Raw genomic sequence first — 21309 nt, 5'->3', positions numbered from 1 at the left:
ACTGACACATCCTGATCTCCATTCTAGATAATCCACTGGTAATGTGAGGTAAGAGAGATATTTAAGGCTGTTAGCGTTGTTAAATAGATTTCTGTTCATCTGACTTGTCATTGATCACTGTTAGTGATCGTCACTCTGTGCAAGAAAGACTGAAAGAGAACAAATATACAAAACATAGATGATGTTAATGCACACTTTCAGGAAGAGCAAAGGGATTGTACTAAGCTTGCATTAAGTATGTGCCGCAAACACACACACACACAATTCATGAAAACAATACTTGTGTGTACATATACAGTATGTGTTGGCACAGCAACCACGCACTGAACACTTATTCGGTCAAAGCTGGAATTCTTTGCTCTTTTGTGATGAGAATCTTTTCTTCTCTTTTTCTTTGTCTCTTTTTCTTTTCTTGGGAAACGAAACACTAACAGGGGGGTGGAGAGGGATTGTGGGAAGGTCATAGGGTGCCTCCAGTGACATCACAGAGCAGTTTGATAATAATGGAACCTGTGAATGCTTAAGACAAAACACTGCCAGTCCTCAGGAGCTAAGAATGGATGTGAGACAAGAATGAAACCCCCTCTTGGTTTTCTCTCCCACAGTGTCTCTCAGTGCCACTCTGTCCCTCACTTTAAATTACCATTACTGGGCTCTGGGCATAGAATTGTCTCTGCTCCACTTGTCAGATGTGGCACACTGAAGAGCCCTTTCTCATTTTCAATCTAGCGCTTCTTGCTCGCTAAGTTTCTTACTTGTGCTACCAGCTACTTTACAGATCATCTTAGATCTCATTTAAACTGTTGTGGCCATTCTGTCTTAGCCATTCCTACGCATCCTATCACCCCTGTGTCTCCTTTTTAAAAATCCTCCATGAAGCTATACACTGTCTTTACTGAGCCAGCACACTCAAAAACGCCCTTTTTTAAAGGCAGCATTAGATTCAGGTATTTGTAACACACAACTCATACCAAGAGGAGGTCTGAGTCTTGCAATCAGAATATGTCTGAGCTAGCAGAAAAGGGCCTACAGGCTTAGAGTTATGACTAAGTGTGCGTGTGTGTGTGGAGGCGATAAAGATGTGTATGTATAGATGTGTATGTATTAGGAGCAGGAGCATCTCTGAAGGGCTGTGGCCTGACACGTGAGCATGTGGCTCTGCAAAACAACATACAACATACATGCAGATAACCGAAACAATTTCTGCACTAACATACAAATACACAGACCTACTGAGTTCAACATATTTTCTCACATCTTGTACATAGTAACAGCACCGGCAGGGGCAATGCAAACAGTAATGCAAAAAGACAAAAAAGCAGCAAATCTAATGAGTTATCTGTGCCCTGGCAGCAGCTTGCGTGGGCCATTTATAGGTCTTGGACAGACAATGTTCCTCTAAGGATCCGTTTGAACAACTATATTTACAGCTTTCCAACTTAATTTGAACGCCCAGTCCTTCATTATTCACAGTTCAGGTTAGTCAAAATCACTTTCATAAGTTGTTAGCCTTAAGAGTGCTTCATAACCAAACTGGATCCTACCTGTCTACGTGTGTTTGAACCTCATTTATCTCCTGGATGTTTCCTTAATTTGAAGCTATGTTCTGGTCTACACTCTAATGTCCTCATGCTTGAATACATACCTTGAGCTAATATAGGTTGCTCTCAAATAATAACAGGGGAGCATCAGCTTGGGTTTTAGTGCACCATGGAGGTTTTTAAACTATTAGTCGGTCCAGCTGTGACTTCTTTATGACTAAGAACATCTTAGATCAACATTTGGCACAGATGTCTTTACAAGCTCTGACACTGTAGAGCTATGACATAGCTCGTATTTTATACATTACACATATCAATCTCGTTCACTTGATAGCCTAACTTGAAACGTGATTCGGACTCCAGATCTGTTGAAAGGGGTTATAATTTGTGTGTCATACTGGATCTCCTGCGAGGCAGCCCGCGCGTTAACAGTCACCACCGCCGGACACAATAGAGGTTTTACACCGTTGTGTGCTGTTTGAATGTGCTGGGCTCTGGAGAACATGTTGCTCTGAAAGGACAAGTCGTCTCCACATTGTGTAAGGCTGAACAATCTCAAATTTAGGGCTGGCTGTAATTAAAAGCTCTGAAACCACATGCCGATGAGGCAAAAAAAACAAACAACCGAGGCTCAGCAGGTGTTTTGTTCTCCTTATGGCATCTCAAGTGAATCTGTGTTGAAATGCGTATCGACTCGCAGCGAAACACTGTATTCATTGCAATATCGCAGTTTGGTGATATCAGTTTTAATTTGGCTAGCATAATGCCCAAAGCCTTACCTTTCATCCAGTCAACCACTTGACTGGAGCTCCACTTGCTCACAGGCTCCATAACCAGTGCCATGGAAGAAGTTTGCTGCTCACGCTTGACAAAAGAAAAACACCCCCAATAACAAGCCCACTTCCCCTCCTCAAAAAATGTCTTTTTTAAAAGAGGATAAAATTAGAAATGAAAAAACACTGAATAAAGGGGTTCTGTTCTCTGCTGGTTTTGGGTGTTTACAAACAACACGAGGTAGGTCCCAAAGGTCCAAAATATCGCTTTGACAAGGCTGAGTGAAGCCCAGCAGACAAAATGCACATTCCTGTGCTGTTTGCTCGACTGAAAGAGCTCCTTTACTTGTCATTCATGTCAGGCTCAGTGGCGGTAATGCTGGTGGGTCGCTGCTGCCCGACCCCCCCACCCCCTTTTCCAAAATACATCCCAGTACCATCCAGGGAAGAGGAGAACAACGTACAGACTGTCCCTTCATACTCTTGAAAGGCTGGGTTCCCTCTGAGCATCCTCCCTCATATACAGACATGGAGTCATAGCCTTCACCGTACGGAGTGCTTTTGTATGAGGGGTGATTGGTGCCACAAAGAGCCAGGAGTTTTGATGGGAATTAATAACATCCAGATTATACTGCATTTTGGTAAGAACAGCTGAGACACAGACGCTTAGATGATTGGCAGCACGCATAGTGCACAGTAGTTCAGGCATGAACAAGCAGAATTTGGCAACCATGTAAAATGACGGTGCTGACTTTTTTACATAAAATAATAATGTAACTCAATTAATAGTGTTATTTGGTACATTTTTGCATAACAAATGTTTACTGAGGGCAATGTGGATAATGATCGCACCAATGCAGTTTGTCATTCAATTAAGTAAACTCACACTTCCAATCCAATCTATGTGGGTATTCTTTGAGTAGGCTATTTTGCCAGTTTCAGATTTATCGCTGGGATTTAAGTTGGTCCACAATATTTTGTTCATTAAACCCTGTGATAGTGGGTTGTAGTTTGAAACCTTGACCCCATCTGTGCAGCCTAAAACTATGTGAAAAGCCACAGGGGAAATCTTTCCATCTCTAAACAAACAAATTACAGATTCAAAATGTCTTATTTATGGCACAACAGCAGTTCATATTAGTTAATGTCCATGTGCAGAATGTATGGTATTGTGATAGCCTACAAAAAATCCAAGTTGCCCATAACAATGAATGTGTTCTGGGCAGCTGTGCTCATGAGCCATAACCATCTCCCTCCATAAGTCTGCATTTACACAAAAATGCAGGTCTCTCCATTCATTTTGAATGGCGGTAGTGTGTTTGAGCTGCGGCTGGGGTTGTCGCAGGGCACTCACGACTCAACTTTTGAAGATTTGCAACCTGACGTCAAGCTGCAGTGGCCCATCATGAAGCCGATGATCAGACTTGTCAGTCCATTTTGAGGTGGTGTGCGAAACCTGTACAGTAAACCGGAAACATCACTGCCTTTATCGCTGCCACAGGAAAGTTTAAAAAAACACTAAAAACACATACTAAACTGCCCGGGAGTTTGTGTAACAGCAGAATGTACAGTATGTTAAACAACAAAGCACATTTGATCTGTCTTGCTCGTCTCTTTTCTATTTCTTATACTGCGTGAAAAGAACCTGCCTGCCAGTGTGGTCAGAAACTTTGACATCTATCAACGATGTCACAGAAAACAATAACTGTGAAATATAAAGCGTACTTGTGCTACATCGCGGGGTTAAAGAAAAAAACAGGACGGCACACAAATGGGCCATTTTAGTAACACTGCAACCACCGCAAAACCCTGCAGCAAATCACCTGATTGCTTTGTATGGTCTGCAGCTTAAAAGAGCCCCAACCAACCTATAGGAGTTCCTAATGCCATAAAAAGGATGTGATCCCTAACTGGCTTCACTTCCCATGGACACAGAATTTAGCATTGAGCAATTGGAAGCACTGCAGTCATATTAGGGCCAGGTCTGTGTTGGTGATGGAAAATGTTTTACATAGATTTCCTGTTTGTTTTTGAATGGGCACCGGCAATTGCAGAAGTTCAACTTGGATTCAGAATCAGCTTTAATCTGATTTTTTTCTGAAAGCGAGATACTGAAGGCATATACATGTAAAAAGAACAGTCCATTCTTTGTCTATAATACATAGTAAATACAACATGAGCCACTAATTCCTTCAATACAATGGCTTTCGTGACAATGATTCCGCTCCTTCTCCTCCAAGCCACCGGGCACTAATCACCCCTCATACCCTCCACTGTTTCCTGCTGCTGTCTTTGTCGCTGCTCCCTCCATCACACAAAGCGCAGTGAAGCGGTCACTAACGAGACAAGGAAGCTGACATGACCCTCGTTTTTTCCCCAGTCAGGGTGATAGCCAATAATACATTTAAACTGAATCTAATAATCATATATAGATTTTTTTTAAATACACCGATTTGTTCATGCACACTTTTCATTACATTATCCTCTAGAGATTATTGGATAGGCTCTACATTTTATTTATGTTTCCATATATTAGGTTCAACAACTCTTCAGCACAAATAAATGATGAAAAGTGGGCCTTTTCACATCAAATTAAGTGTTACCGAAACCCTGCAGTTACATTGGCATTGAAAATAATCAATAATCATAAATAAGTACAGGGACAGGAAGGCATCCTGTGTGAAGCTTGATAATGTGATTGCTTCACCTGTAAATGCTAATTAAAATGACAACTGAATGAAATACAAGCGAGCAGCTCTAAATAACACCAGCTGTAAAGGAAGATAGCAGCCAGTGTGCAGCAGGGAGTCACATATGACAGAGTATGAGCCGTGTATTACAGTGGTGCAATCCATGTATAGGCCTAGATGAAAGGATTTGTCTTGTTGAGGGATGCAACACATGTGCAATAAATTAATGAATTTACATAACAATAATGCTAAACCATATACTCATAATACCTTCTCGTTCCCTAATGCTGAAAATTTTTTTGACAAAACTTTATAAATTGCCATACAGACACCCCCAATTGTAAAGAAAGTTAAAGGGAACCTCCACCGTTTTTAAACATCAAAGTCTGTGACAGGTCTTCTGCAGTAGGGCCTACTAAATAATGAGAAAATGATTCATAAAGCCAATGGTGATGCCGGAGGGGGTTCACGTGACGTTAGTTGCCTCAATTTATGTCACTTGAGTCAGCGTCTGTTGGGTAAATTGAAACTATAGTTTCCGGGGGGTTTGAAGTTAGAAAGAAGTAAACTTACAAGACCTCTGTCGTCATCTGAGCTCATGTGACTCTAGGATACATTAGCCGCTGGTAGCGTGACACAACTGTCAGCGGTTGAGTTGTCTTGTGGGTTATGTGAAATGCAGCAAGAAGAATGCGTGGAATAAAGTAGCCTACACAATATCTCTGGTTTGGCTGAATTAATTTTTATTCATTTTTAAAAAGTGCTCATTGGGTGTTTAACAATGTACAATGCTAGCCCCTAAGCTAAGCTGTTGAAGTTTCTTGGTCACTAATCAGGGCTGATTTAGGCCAGCTGTGCGCCCTCTGTTTTCACACATAATGTTCTAAGTATAAACCTTAGGTATATGATTTTTCAAGTTTATCATTATTGTTAGAAAACAACAGTAACAATAAATAGCCTATTAGCAAAAAGCAGAGTAAATAAATTGTTTTGGGACTTTCACTGTAAACTGCAGTTGAAAAAGCTTTCCATCACAAACAAATCAACCACAAGCTTCTTTTTTTCAACTTTTACAATTGTATATGTTAGGCTACTAATAACATTAGGCTAATGATGGCTCTGTTTTGAAGTATAAGTATAGTGTGACAATAAACTAGTATGCACAATACTACAACCTGAAACTGAAGCAGCTAAATGGAACTCAGCTATCATCATCATTATTGTTATTATTTACACCTGTGCTTTCTACTGTGAGAGAGACCTACTTATTCAAACACTGTTCATTCCTTCTCCTCTAGAAATAAAAAAGTTATTGCGTTTGAGTCATGTACCGCACATTTTGAACAGAATGCATGTTGTTCGCATTGTAGTTGTCCCGCCTGTAGCTAGATGGCAGAGTCTGCCTTGTACGTTTTGCCTGACACGAAAGAAGAAGAAACTTTGACTTCCTGAATTAACAAACTGACAAACTAAGGTAAGTTAGCATGTATTCGTGGCATACATTAGAAAGTACCAATAATGTATTTATGTAATAACCAATAGGTTTTTATCTACATTTTTGACCTTTATGAAAGTAGTGTTATAATTCCCTTGCCTGGTTCGAGCCCTCCTGTTGCGCCAGTCTAACGTTAGCCTTAGCCTCCTAAATCCAAAGTTTGAAGCTAACGTTCATCATAAACGTATCATAAAGTCCCGTTTCGTTATAAACTGACATTATTTGCGACAATGGTGCGTGGAGAGGCCCGACGGTGCTGCTGAGACGTCAGCCACTGAAATATCCCATGGGGAGAAACCACGCAGGAAGAGTGAAGTTGAAATACCACGAAATGTCAAAACTAGACTTTGCAGCAGTTGACGTTATGCTAGCTAAAGCTGCTAACATACTATTGTTTCTGTTAACATGGTCCGTCAGTCAGACTGAACGATGTGCAGCTTCAGTTTTTTTAAAGTTAATTTGCGAGAAATATAAAAAAGAAATTCAGGCTTCACCTCCAGAGCGAACCAGAGTCTTGCTGCCGTGTAGCTTCCCATTAGGCTGTAGCACATGCAGTATAAAATGAGGAAGGGAATTGTCATTTGTGTAACCGGGGGGAATTAAAACCTTCGTAAAGCTAACGTTACATTTTGCATTTCAGACCTATGAAGTTAGGTTATATCAGTGGTTTCCATCCTAGGGCTGGTGCCCATAAAGGGGTCCATAATTAAATATGAGGTTTCGATTTTTAAGTGGTAGTTATGTCATCCAGAAGTGGCATTTGCCAATTTATAGACGTTAAATAAAAGTAAAAATATAACTTTTAAAGGTCCCACACATGGTGGTCTTTGGATGCTTTTATTTAGACCCTTTTGGTCCCCTAATACTGTATATGACGTTTTTTTTCCTCAAAATTCAGCCTTTGTGCAGAATTACAGCCACTAGAGCAAGTACCACAATGAGCTTTCCTTAGGATGTGCCATTTCTGTGTCAGTAGCTATTGAGGAGAGGAGGGGGGGGGGGCAAGGTGGAGGTTGGGGGTGTGGCCTTGACCAACTGCCACTTTTGCTTGTTTCGTTTGCAGAGAAAGAGGAGGTAATCTTGCTCCTTATGAGGTCATAATTTAATTGTTCTCTATCTACCATAAAGTCTGCAACACTAAACTGTGATATAACATTTTTCATTGTCAAAGGCGATTTAAGTTCAACATTATGTAAATAATTTTGAATTGAATGGACATTTCTGTTACCCTGCATGCAACTATCTTTTTACAAGGCAATGCAGTAGCACAATGTTGCTCAGACACAGGCTGGATAAGCTTCTAACAGAAGAAACCTGAATATCTGGTTTGGTGTTAAGTTCCTTAAGCACCCTGATAGAGAATTTAAAAAGAAATGCTATATTGTATTTCCCACGTTTGTTCTTCTGCAGGTACAGAGGTTACTGTCCCGAGACCATCGCTGGAAAACCAAAAGTGATTGCTGTAAGAGCTCGTCGTGTTACCGTTGGCTGAGCCTTTCCATAGCATGATGGACACTGAGGACATGAACAACACTGAGGAGATAGTCACACCGTCAGACAGCGCTTCTCTCGGGGATGCCGTGTCTGGCAGAGGACAGAGTGGCACTAATGAAGATGAAGATGAAGATGATGACGACCTGTACTACATCCCTGAGAGAAGACCTTCTCTGGATCTGGGGCCGAGTCCAATGGATACCAGCCACTGGTACTGAGATTTAATTACAATTGATATAATTATAAGCTCACTGTCGGTTAGTATTTTATGGAATGTAGTGCAAATATATCAGAAGTTGAAAAATAACTACTGGCACTATACTATCATTGCAGAGGTACAGTAAAAGTAAAAAGAATGTTACTTGTAACAAGGAGGTGTGGCAGCTTTCCCCTATTGGACTGAATGAAGAACGTCTCTTGCTCCATCTTTCTGTTTTTATGTTGAATTACAATGTACTCTTGGCTCAAATACAGGGGTAATTGTATGTAATATACCTGAATTAAATGTAATGACCGTATCACATTAAATCCTCCTTCTCGGTTGTCTTTTGTCCTTTCGGTTTATAAAAATGCACAGAAATAAAACAAGAAAACTAAAGCCTATGGGTTTACAAACTGCAGAGTCTCAGCAGAATTAATACAAAGCCAAGAAAATTAAAATGATAAAATAAGTCCATGCTTGTCCATGAACTTTAAGTCCATGTCCCCAAATTCAAATACCCTTGAATCGACAGGCTTGTTGCAACTTATCTGGCACGTACTACGGAAGAGTGAGTTTTATGTGGCCACTGAGCAATTGACAAAGTGTCGTCCTGCTATTCTTGCTTTTTTCAGGCATTTTGTGGACCAGGCCTTTCCTCCAGCTCTGAGCTACAAATCAATGATAAGTGAGGGGAGCTCATGCAGCATGAACGACGAAGAGGGATCCTCCACCAGGTACAAACAAGACAAAGTATTCAAAGCTTAAATCAGTCTTTAAATTCCTGCATTCATCCCGGGAAATCCACGAAGCAGCTGGGCTTGTTGTTTGTACCTTGCAAAAGTCCCGCACGTTCTGTAATGACGTTTTGCTAGAATATAACTTCAACCCCTCTTGTCATCCTGGTTTTAGGGTCCAGCTAAACAAAGCAGATTCATACTCCAGCTGCTACTCCATGGACAGTGACGATTGTGAAAAGCTCATCCCCAAGTAAGAAATACACACCTATGCCCTTGCACTTAGACAGGTTAGTGTGTGTAATAACTAAACGGACACTAACATATGTTTACATCTCTCCACTGTGGAATCACCAGGGTTAAAAGCAAAGATGATGCTGTCTCAGAGCTTCCTGATACACCGGAGGTAATCCAAGTCCCAAAAGAGAGCCGGCATCCTTCTCTGACAGTGGCTTTCACTTTCAAGGTTAGTTTCTTTCCCTTTTTGTCTTTAACAGTTTTAAAGAACTGACAAATAAATGATTCTCTAGTTGCTAAAAACAGCACTTAATTCTTTTGGAATCAGGCTATTTCTAAAACCCTCGGGAAGCTGTCCGAGGGGGACTTTAAGAGATTCAAGATTATGCTGTGGAAGCATTACCCACAGTCATTCAACACTCCTCCGCAAGGCATGGACATGGTGGACCTGGTGGACCGCTTGCTCGAGTGTCACGACCTGGAGTCGTCTTTGCAGATCACCGAAACCCTTCTTGGGGAAATTGGGCAAAAGGATTTGATTGATTATCTCCAGACGTTGTGCCTCAGAAGTAAGTAGGTGCCTGTATTAATGTTTTATTACTGTTAGTTTAATCTCAACCAAACTGATGGATAATATATTTACACAAGCCAAATGAGATAATTGTCAAAGTACAATTAAATCAAAGGCCATCCAGTTCACTACCAGCTCGTGAGAAATCACTACACATATTTACATGCATATTTTCTTTTTTCTTAGATGAAGTACGTCACGATTTATGCAAGACTCTGAAGAGCATATACGGTGAAGTATGTGAAGATTTGGCCGAGCAGGGAGAGAAGAGGCCCGTTGACGATGTCTTTGCTAATCTCTTCATAACATCGACGTGTGATAATGGCCCAAATATTGAACATGAGGTCATGACCATACCGAAGCTGGACAGCAACCGGAAGACAGCGAAGCTGCTTTCTACTAAGGATATTTTGAGCGCTGAAAGGGAGGAGAAATCCTACTTAAAGTTTGTGCTGATCACAGGAGTGGCAGGGTCGGGGAAAACTATGGCAGTCAGAAGGTTGGTCCTCGATTGGATTGAAGAGCGGTCCCACCAACACGTGTCCTTCCTGTTTCCTTTGACGTTCAGATACCTTAAAAACTACGAGAATTCCAAGGTCTCCCTGTTGGAAATACTGCACACGCTCTACCCAGAAACCAAAAAACTGAGGGAGGAGGACTATCAATGCGAGGAATGCAAAATGATGTTCATCGTTGACGGTCTTGATGAGTACAAAGGGGAGCTTGACTTTCATAACACTTCAACTATCTGTAACTATAGAGAACCTGTCACCTTGAACGTTTTCGTGGTCAATCTCCTCCGAAATAAGCTGCTCTGGCGCGCCCTGTTCCTGGTCTTTTCTCGGCCGCAAATAAGACGCTGCGTTCCTTGGGATACACGTCATGATGAAATAGATGTACGCGGTTTCCGTGACGAAGAAAAGGACGAATACTTCAAGAAGAGATTTAAGGTCCCAGATCAAGCAGCTCGCGTTATTGCGTACATGAACTCCTCCAAAACCCTCCGCATCATGTGCCACCTGCCCGTGTTTTGCGTACTGGTGGCCGATGAGTACCAGCACGTGTTGAAGGAACAGGGGCCCCGGGCGGAGCTGCCCAGCAGCATCACCTACATGTACACAAAGTTGCTGCTTGCACTCACACGTCAGCGTCGCACATTTAGAGCTCCACAGCAAAGCCCAGATAAAGAGAGAGAATTCCTCATGAAACTTGGGAAGTTGGCATTCAACATGCTGGAAAAAGGCATGTTCAAGATCACCAAGCACGACTGGAAAGAAGAGAAGGATGACATTGACATCGAGGAGGCAGTGAACAACAGTGGCCTGTGCACACAGTACCTCACAACGCCATTTGTCTTGTATACTGAGAATTCCATCAGCTTTATTCACCCCACCATGCAAGAGTACCTGGCTGCCTTTTATGTGTTTTTCTCCTTCAGGAACCAGGGGAAGAACGTTTTTGAGCAGCAGCTGAAGGACAAGATGAAGGGGATGTTTAAGGGCCACAAGACAATGGAGCTGTACAAGAGCGCTGTGGACAGAAGCCTGCTGTGTGACGACGGCAAACTGGACATGTTCCTGCGTTTCCTGTTTGGCATGGCTCTGAAGGCCAACCTTGATCTTCTCCAACCCTCCAGCACATCTACTGTGAAGTGTTCGACATTCATTGAAGATGCTGCTGCCCTCATCAGGAAGAGGATCAGAGAAAACGAGTATCCTGACAGGAAGAGCAACTTGCAGCGCTGCCTGGAAGAGGTGGGTGTGCAACCCTCCAAGGCAGCATCCAGTTGATCCAACTTTTAAACACTGATCGCTTTGCAAAATAGTTTGGAAAAAAAATAACTGCTGTGGCTTCCACTGAATTCTAACAGGAGGAAAACTGTTTAAGACTTGTCTGTCTTGATATAGGAACATGTTTCTCTCCTATTCAACCAACATGCACTTACGGAGCTTTATACTGATGTACCAAAGATTTAGAAAGAGAATCCTTTAAGGGGAAGGTGTTAGTTATTGTGTGGACATGGATTTAAAGAAGCTGAAAGATACTAAAGGGATTTTGGGAGAATTTTGTTCCCCTGTTTTTATACAATCAAATAATTTTGATGGACATTTATTATTGCTTGACGTGACTTAAATTCCTAAAAGCCTCTTTAGCTGCACTATTATCACCAACTCATGAGCAACATGCCTATTGCCCTTAGTCATAAATAGTATAATTCAAAATATGTAAAAATGTAAATATTTTTGCTTCTTTAAGTTTTGTTAATCCATTTGTATTGCTTGTTGGTCGCTTGCATTATTGTGGTGTTCTGTAATGCAGTAATCCTATTGGAGAGCTGCAGCTCTGTAATTGTTTATCATACACAGCTGTTGATCACATTGTATGTTATACAGGCTATAGAAGTGGTACACATTGGACAAATATTCTCTTTGGTATAAATAAAGCCGTTAAATATCTGGGGAAACCACAGGTTTCCCATAAAACAGTTTGAATGAACTGATTGATATAACCTTGTGTCGTTATGGAGTATATTTTCATATGGTTCAAAAGTATACACATTTAAGATGGCTTACACCAGCAAACAGACACTGGACTACACAAACATATCAAATAGCCTAGCAATTAACTGTTACAATATTTTATGTATGCAGTGAGTAGATAGTAGAGTCATCTATAGGGTGCATTCAGTTCCACATACAATATTGCTTCTGGGTGTGCTGTTGTCCTGACAAAGATCATATTTGTATTAGAGGGTAATAATAAACTCCAGTTTGTTTGGTTTCACCTTGGGTATTCCTTTCACAGGAAATGTAGAAGTTGATTTTAACATGGTAACACAGGAAAGGAAAATGATGCGCTATTGTGGAACCAAATGCACCCTTAGTTTTCTACACTCCATCCAACTTTTCTTTGGCATAGTTCTCCCACCCAACAGTATGACACAGAATAGTACATACAGTTTGCAAGTGATACCTGGCTCAGAGTATTGCACTTCTTACTTTAAGTGACATTCAGTGTTTTCTATTTTTTCCTGCATTACAGTCACTTCTAACTGTTGCTAACGTGATGTTCTTTTGGGTCATTCCAGCGGCGTTTGTCACAACACAAGTGAAGGAGGACTTGAGATCCTCTGACGTGACACTCCTCAACAGCAAACTCCTCTGTAGGATCGCACCCTCATCTAAAGTTGATCTAAAACAAACACAAATCATATCAGCTCAGTCACAGGTTGGTTTCCGGATGTTAAATCAATAATGACTTTGTCCTGCTTTTTAACAGCAGAACTTCATACCCATTGTGCATCGATAATTGCACTTAAAAACCATGCTCTGGTAATATAAGGTAATTTCCATTCAAGTAAAAACTCTAAATACTCACTCATCTGATTCTACTACTCTGCCACTGCTGAGCAGGTCTTCTGGGAAAGTGTTGTTGACGAGCCAGTAGATGATCGTCTCTTCACAATTTGCAAATGCTTCACAGTGAAGAAACAGCTGCTGTCCTGTACAGAACATATCCGGAGCCATCATACACAATTACAGTACAGCTTCGATATATGTACAGGACCACTTTGTAATGGCTTTATAATCAAAAAATAAATTCACACTAACAGTATTAAAACAGCTGTTTGTCATTTGTGTATGCACAAGTGCTACCTGGATGAGCTTTTATTTTGATGTGATTTGGCCCGATGATCTTCGGAGGTAAATTCTCAGAAACTGCAGAACAAATTAAGGTTAGCTGAATAACACACTTACATAAAAATAAGTGTCACTCACAAAATATATACTGTACCTGGAAATCCATCTACAACCAGGAGACACAGGGATCCCAAAGCTGTTGCAGAGATACAACGTATTCACAACCAATACCAGGATACAATGAAAATGACTTGTTTTTTGGTATTATATTAAGTATTATTTACCTTTGAATGCAACTGACAGCTTCATGTTGCCTCCTCCAGTGAGAGCGTCTTGCAGTTGACTTCTGTTTAAGGTTTACTATATATACACACAAACATAATTCACTTCCCTACACCCACTCTAACAACATGCATGAGCATACTGTACATGGGGAATTCCTCACAAACTAGCCCACACGTTTTTGACACATTGATTACATAAATCGAATATACTGACTGATTCACAGCTCTCGGTCATGTGATTCCATTTGTCTCAATATATCATGTCATCCAGTCAAGAATGACTTGGCTTTAGGTGTTGGAAAAATAAACCGCAAGGATAAAGACATCTACACACAATCTAAACCATATGACATTTATTAACTGACATTGACAACAAAACAAAATGATCATGTTAGCTCTGTTGTACACAGTTCGATTACTGTGTGAGTTGGTAGACAGGTCCAAGTAAAAGTGAGTTGGCGTTATGAGGCGTGTACAGTGACCGGTACCTGCAAAAACCAACCGCCTTCCAGCAACTTTGGACTAGAAAATACATGGAACCTCAGAACAGATCACAAAAATAAGACTGGCACCAAATGCACACTCACTGAGTCAAAGAATGTTCTACGTTTTGTTTTCTTTCCCTTTGTCTTTAGTTCAATAGTTTTAGTCAAGTTACTAACCGGTATCATAGCTTTGGTTTGTGCATCCTGGGTTGCTGGTAAATAAGTTCACCAAAATAAAATTAATCTCTTTACAATTTTCTCACTTACATCTAGTGGTATTTAGCCATGCATATGGTTTTGGTTTAAGTTGGCCTGGCTTTATGATATCCATCTGTAAGATTTATACTTTCACGGCAATATAACAGAGGTAAGTTAATTTTAGTTAGTGCATTGAAAATGAAATCAGAAAAGATTCAGGACTGTATCAAACTATTTCATTGTTAGAAAGTAGTTCCTAAGAATACAGCACAACCAAACCAAAACTATCAGTATGGCAAGATACTACAGGGGCGATATTTTTTGTGATTTAGATTAGTATTAGTAATATTAGTACAAATACTTAACTGCGTTAGTGAAAACAGAAGAACTTGTTTGGAAGACAGTGACATTCCTCGCCTTGAAGTCATACAAACTTAATGAAAGGACTGGGGTAAAGGTCAAAGTAAATATGACTATATGTGTTGTCTGTTGGTATGGATGAGTGTCCATAACACTGTGAGGACATTTTGAAATCCTGTAAAGTTCCATCTTAACCATTGTATAAAGAGTTCTCTGTGTTGATATGCTTTGCACTTTTTTCCCACCATGACAATGCCTCCTGTCACACAACGCATGACTGGCTACGAGGAAACCCACTCACGTCACACAAAAAAATGATATTGATGTCAAACTGTCAAGCTGAGTGATTACAGAAATGACACAGTGGAAAACTGACTCCAGAGGTCATCTGTGTACGTGTACTTTGGAGGCACAGGGAGCAGTTACTTAAGTTCATTTCCATTTAATCTTTATTACTCATGTGTGATAGCCATCAGACATGAGGATGAAAAACTCCAGCACAAACCTTTTACTAAGAATTGACAAACACTTAAGACATAAATTAGTAAAAAGCACCTAATGATTTTTAGAACCGCTTTACTAGGCCATAAGATGCACTAACCAAATATCAAGGTGTGAAGCCAATCCTGGGAAATTGACACAGACATCCAAATTAAGATTACCAATAAAATTCAAATGAACTGTAAATACAGATATGTGCCTATAAATATTTACAAAAATTATAGACACCTTTTTTAAATTTGTGTTTTAGTTCAATGTTAGGCCCTCAGTCTTTTGAGCCAGTGCACATCTTCTCTGTGTGGCGTGTATGTCCATTTCTGAGCTCCAGGTCGCTCCAGGTCACTCCAGGTCACTCCAGGCCCAGGATGTAGTTGATGCCTTGAACAAATCCAATAATAACCGGCTGCCAGGCCACCAAGTACCGAAGCCAGTCTAAAAGCTGTCCATACATGACATGTGGTCTCTCCCAGCTAAAGAAAAATGGGTTAAGGAAAATTAAATAAAATGATTCATAAATGGGTGAACATATAACAACTTATGTTGCATGCCCAAGAGGAGGTAGAAACCACTTTCAGTTTCAATAAAGGGCATTCTTTATTATATGGAGTTGCACAGTTGTCTGAAGTTTAAACTCTGAGCCATAAAAAGGAACAGGAACCTGGTTCACAGCCTATAAATGTTTCATATCTCGTTCCAAATAGCTTACAATGAGCTGCCAGAAAAATTCACCTAAACTTTTCTGTCGCAACTTCCTCTCTGTTGTAAGACGAATGTCTTTTTCCTGTAATTTGGCATGACTGGGTTTCCGGAACGTTGGCTTGATGTCATCAATGAAAAGGCCAAATTTAGGTTTGGAACTACTTTTACATTGTCTATTGAGTTCAACAGTGTTGCTCCTGAAGATGCCATTCATTTTCTGCATACGGACTTGGATTATAAGCCATAAAGTCTAAAGCAGAAGCACCCAGATTCTTTCATATGTATCTTCAAAATGTATCTTGATGGAGGGCCGCGGGCCAAAAATGAATGTTGATGTTGAGGATAAGGTCATTTTTTGCCATTCTCCGTAGACAACGTCTATTATTGCAGTGGGACGGTTACCAGCACTGTGCTTGACATTGTCGTTAAACTTGGATTACGTACTTTTTAATTGCACGAAATGTATACTTTTAAAATAAGAGGAGAATAAGCATGAGCATGTCAAACCCATGGCGGGCCAAAACAAAGAGCATGGGCCAAACTTGGCCCACGGCAGACTTACTTATTACCACGAGATTGCGAAACAAAAGGCTTATGCTTCTGTAGAAGCCAAAATTCCGTATGATATCAAACTTACTTTATTTACAATGTCATGAGAAGTACTACACTACCCACAATCCTAAGCGTAACAGCAACATCCACAAAACTCCACTATTGTGATTGGTGGACCTTGCGGTTACTATGGAAATCTTTACAGTGCCCAGGAACACCTAGTAAGCTGCCACCAATGACATCGCCGATCGTTTCTGTGCACATTTCTGATGTGACTGTGCCTTTTTTTTAAGTTTAAAAAAAAATAATTGTGCACCGTATCAAATCTGTTATGGTTACGATTCATCTTGTAGTTGGTTGGCTTGGTTCCATGTTTTAAACTCTTTTTATAAGCACTTTCTAAAACACCAGTGGAGCAATTAGATGTGGAAGATCACTTCCTGAACCCAAGCCGCATACTCTGTTTAAAATTACACCATTTAACTCAGGACAAATTAGGAGATAAATAATGCAGCACAGAAAATAATAGTTAAAGCTCACGTATGTCCAGAATAAAAAGGATACGGGTTACTGAACATCCTCTTCAGATCGACCTTCTCCTTGCAGTACGGGCACATCTGCTTCTTTCCAACGATACACCATCCTCTTATGCAGAACTCATGGAACCTGGATGTGGAGTTAAGGCTTGGCACTGAAAATGTCATTACATATCAGCTTATAGCTTATTTTTGGCAGTTGAAGTCATTAAAATATGAAAACGCCTTACATATGTATATGTATTACATGTGTAGCCATTGCGTATCAACTTGTTTGATCAATACGTTTAGAAAAAAATTCCCTTATAAAAAGGACAGAAAATACAGTCACTGGTAACAATGTTACAGGGTTTAATTCAACTCATGTTGTTACTAGAACACAACACTTTAATTCTGAGGTTGACAGGGCAGCTATTTTTAAAACAGTATTACAATAAAGGTGAGGTTGCTCCAAAATTGTTCATGTTCTAATATTTTTTACAGTGAACAATTTATTTGTCCAATTTGACAGTAACTGTAAATATAAGATAACAGCACATTTTCAACTAAAATGGGAAATGTACTCACTATAAAACAAGATAAAATGATGATCCAAAATATATCAAACTTTAAATATGTAAATTAGCTGACAAACAAACCGCAGCATACAATATTGTTATGTAATGACGACAAACCAATATAAAGCAAGAATATCAACCTCCTGATATTTGATTTGGGCTCTATAATTACTCCCAGCACGCAACTCTCTATATTCATCTGTAAACTGTTGCGTGATGTTTACAATGGACAAGCAGCAGAAGATAACCATGGGGGAAGTAATACAAATTCAGATGAACAGGCAAAAACAACAAACAATCTGACATAAAGGTCAAGCTAACTGCTAATTCCCCTTTGGACAGCTAATTGAGTACACACAGTTCCGACACGAACCATGACTCCGCTTTTTACAGACAAAAAATACTCTGTCATGCAGCTCAACTTCTCTTTCACTGATTAAAAGATAGGAGCATGAAAATATGTCTGTATCTCAAATGCATCTTCTGACAAGGAAGGATACACGTGGTTGCAGGACAATCTGTACGTGTTCTCAATTATCCCCTCCTCACTGACATCTACGAGGATGGGCTGACCGCACACAGCACAGATGTTGTCAGAGAGGTGCTTGGTTGGCATGCCGGATGCACTGTAATACTAAAAAAAATAAGAGACATAACAGTCAAAATTACATTTTGTCTTACAGGCTCCACAGAAACATACAGTGTCTGCGATCTACTAACCCCGACAGTTGAAGCCATGAAGTCGGCACACATCTCTGCAAAGTCCCTTCCTAAGACCCCGTAGTACAGACCGTAGAATAGTAGTGAAACGCCAAAGTCCATTGCATCCTCTGGCTTTATCCTGGACAGAGAAGGCACTGTATGGGAACCATGACTCCGGTGACAGATATGTCCGATTTATATCTTCAGTAGACAGCAAAAACTACAATTTTTTGGAATATTTGCAACATTAATTTGCTTTCAATTCTAGTATTTTAATGCTAGGGCAAAAATATTTTTTTTATGAACCAAAACGCTTTTTGGATATTTGATATATTTGAATGAGCATACAAAGCTAAGTTTGTTTTGAGGATCAGCTGGTCCAGGTAGGGCTGGGCAATAGACTTTCTAAAGTACATCCATACAGGAGGAGTTTAATTGTTGCTTTACATAAGTTATTTCTTCATTAACGCCACATCTTTCCATTTACATGTGTTGCAGCTGCATATTTTCAAACAGGGAAGAAAACCCTGTCTTTGCATTTTATTTTGATCAGAATCTGTTTTAATAAAAGTGTTTGGGACATATCAAATGGCTTTTGACAACATTTAGGCCCTTTGTGTATGTGTATGTATGTATATACACAGTATATATATATATACACAGTATATATATATATACACACACACATATATATATACACAGTATATATATATATATATATATATATATACACACACATATATATATACACAGTATATATATATATATATATACACACACACATATATATATATATATATATATATATGTTAAAAAACAGATACGATTTTTGGTCCTTTTTAGGCCTGCTTGATTAATCGTTATAAAATCGCAATCTTGATTCAGCTGTTTGGAATTACTGTAACTGTAATACTAATATGTAATAACTTTTTTATGACTATTTAATTTTATGAGCTGACTGCACCACATAGCCATTACTTTTTTCTGTGAGTTTTAAACGGACTGTATGAAATAGGTTTTACAGCGCCCCGACCTGTGTAATGCTCTCCCTTCTCTTCACTGAAGCCTCTATGTGTACAGGCTTGTGGTGATAAAGCAATGTGCTATAGGTGCCAAAACAATCTATGTTTGGTACTGCCAATTTGTTTTGTCATGGTTCATGTGTGTAATTAACCTTACACTTTGTGAGAAAAAAATCGTCAACTAAGAAGATGATTACTATCAAAAAGAGTCCTCGTTTTGGAATTTACAACTGTGAAAAATAATGCATATGTAGCAATTCATTAATTTAAAAACTGTCAAAAGAGAATTATTTGACCACGTGAAAGTGGAGTAGGAAACATCTGGAAAGGTTTAAACAGAAGATGCACCATGGTGCAGCTTCATTAAACTAACCAAAAAACAGGTCTAGGTTCTTTGTCAACAAATGAATTTAGGGAGTGGACTATCATAGGATGTATTTAGGGAGTGGACTACCATAAGAAGTATTTAGGGAGTGGACTACCATAAGAAGTATTTAGGGAGTGGACTACCATAAGAAGTATTTAGGGAGTGGACTGCCATAGGACTTATTAAGGGAGTGGACTGCCATAGGACTTATTAAGGGAGTGGACTGCCATAGGACTTATTAAGGGAGTGGACTACCATAGGACTTATTAAGGGAGTGGACTACCATAGGACTTATTAAGGGAGTGGACTACCATAGGACTTATTAAGGGAGTGGACTGCCATAGGACTTATTCTTGTTTAAACTCAACTAAAATTAGCAACAGCCACTTCCTGTGCGTCAGTAACATTTCCTCGTCTAAAGGGAAGTTCTGTAATGACTTACATGTTGAATGTTTTAAATGATAATATCTTACAGTGACAATGTGTTCATAAATTTATCACAGAATGTTTACTTCTCATACGACCAGTTTACCATATACACCTGCGGTCAGATATTGCAATGATTTTCAAAGTGGGGTCTGGGGACCCCCAGGGGCCCGTGGCCCTCTGCCAGGATGGTCAGAGAAAAGGTTTTCAGATTAATGTTTTTAAACTATGACATAAAAATTTGTATTTATTTGTATTTAATTTTTTTTCCAGAAGGCTTTTAAACGGACTGTATGAAATAGGTTTTACAGCGCCCCGATCTCTGTAATGCTCTCCCTTCTCTTCACTGAAGCCTCTATGTTTACAGGCTTGTGGGGATAAAGCAATGTGCTATAGGTGCCAAAACAATCTATGTTTGGTACTGCCAAAACTTCATAGTTAAACGCATATTACAATGTTTAGATGTGTAATAGCATAGATTACATTATATATATCAAATATATAACTCTTAGAACCTGCATATATGTCTAATCCCTTTCTATTACATTTATTTTGTGTTCTTTTACACACAAAAGACTATTGAAGTGTAAAAAAAAAGAAAATACTATATCAAATTATTCCCTGGTATATTCTTTATCTTTTAAGGGGTCTTTGGTTGTAAAAAAGTGTGAGAACCTCTGAGCTATGGATTGTGTTAACACCATGCAGCAAGCAGTGTTATTGTTTTTTATTTTTTCCTGATAACGTCAGTTAAATTCAATAATCCCGTTGGGTGCTGGATTCTAGTAGTGCTTCTGTGTTTAAAAAAAATAAATAAAAAAAAGTATGAAAAAAAAAATAGGCAACACATCATCATCATCTAGTGGCAGCCAAGGGCTACATGTGGAACAGACACCAGGAAGAAACATTTTCAATGAACGTTATGCATCCTAAAATGGCAAGCTGGAAAGGACGACTACTCCTGTCACAGCAGCCTGCAGTTTGAAGGATTTATATTTTAAACGGTGTGTGAATATCCCCTGAAATATTTGGTTAGGGTTCATTTAGCGCCACTGACCTAATATGAAACTGACGATACATTAGGGCTGCGCAATTTATCCAATTTTAAATCACAATTACAATTACAATTTTGCCTCCTAACAATAACTAAAAACAGAGTAATCGAGAAAAACGATTATTTTGCAAGTAAACGTTTGTATTTCTTGTGTTAATGGGAAAAGTATTCGGGGGGGGGGGGGGGGG

The 21309-nt window shown here is 39.6% G+C and overlaps 4 protein-coding genes across 10 annotated transcripts in view; 1 reads left to right on the top strand and 3 right to left on the bottom strand.

The window, feature by feature from the left end:
* LOC117955835 (connector enhancer of kinase suppressor of ras 2-like) overlaps window positions 1-2841 on the bottom strand; it is a 29137-nt gene extending 26296 nt beyond the window's left edge. For 3 of the 6 annotated variants that reach the window (XM_034890568.1, XM_034890565.1, XM_034890567.1), the window contains exon 1: window positions 2321-2841. In XM_034890568.1, the coding sequence (XP_034746459.1) occupies window positions 2321-2384 (64 nt within the window). In that variant the 5' untranslated portion in view covers window positions 2385-2841. The remainder of the gene's footprint in view (window positions 1-2320) is intronic. The other 3 variants (XM_034890564.1, XM_034890566.1, XM_034890569.1) reach the window with 1 other exon arrangement.
* A 3438-nt stretch (window positions 2842-6279) lies between these two features.
* Window positions 6280-21309, top strand: part of nlrc3l1 (NLR family, CARD domain containing 3-like 1) — a 26515-nt gene continuing 11485 nt past the window's right edge. Inside the window, exons 1-7 of one of the 2 annotated variants that reach the window (XR_004658976.1) lie at window positions 6280-6478; window positions 7910-8204; window positions 8828-8929; window positions 9105-9182; window positions 9287-9395; window positions 9495-9735; window positions 9924-12105. Coding sequence is in view for 1 of the 2 variants with exons in the window: in XM_034889462.1 (XP_034745353.1) it covers window positions 8005-8204; window positions 8828-8929; window positions 9105-9182; window positions 9287-9395; window positions 9495-9735; window positions 9924-11527 (2334 nt within the window). In the remaining variant the exon portion in view is untranslated. Of the gene's footprint in view, window positions 6479-7909; window positions 8205-8827; window positions 8930-9104; window positions 9183-9286; window positions 9396-9494; window positions 9736-9923; window positions 12234-21309 lie in introns of those variants that run through there. The other variant, XM_034889462.1, reaches the window with a different exon arrangement.
* Window positions 12254-13866, bottom strand: LOC117955191 (interleukin-1 receptor type 2-like). The gene is made up of 5 exons (XM_034889464.1): window positions 13663-13866; window positions 13533-13574; window positions 13394-13456; window positions 13116-13239; window positions 12254-12929 (listed from the first exon to the last, which is right to left on the bottom strand). Exons 1-5 carry the CDS (start codon window positions 13685-13687, stop codon window positions 12749-12751), a joined length of 435 nt encoding a protein of 144 aa, XP_034745355.1. The 5' UTR covers window positions 13688-13866; the 3' UTR covers window positions 12254-12748.
* Window positions 15137-21309, bottom strand: part of rnf121 (ring finger protein 121) — an 8880-nt gene continuing 2707 nt past the window's right edge. Inside the window, exons 6-9 of the mRNA XM_034889463.1 lie at window positions 18271-18391; window positions 18051-18184; window positions 17022-17123; window positions 15137-15676 (exon numbers count right to left, since the gene is read on the bottom strand). Of these exons, the coding sequence (XP_034745354.1) occupies window positions 15556-15676; window positions 17022-17123; window positions 18051-18184; window positions 18271-18391 (478 nt within the window). The 3' untranslated portion in view covers window positions 15137-15555. The remainder of the gene's footprint in view (window positions 15677-17021; window positions 17124-18050; window positions 18185-18270; window positions 18392-21309) is intronic.

This window comes from Etheostoma cragini, chromosome 13, assembly GCF_013103735.1.
Source record: "Etheostoma cragini isolate CJK2018 chromosome 13, CSU_Ecrag_1.0, whole genome shotgun sequence".
Lineage (NCBI taxonomy): Eukaryota > Metazoa > Chordata > Actinopteri > Perciformes > Percidae > Etheostoma > Etheostoma cragini.
The sequence above is the reverse complement of the archived record's forward strand: the minus strand, read 5'-3'. Positions and strand labels throughout refer to the sequence as shown.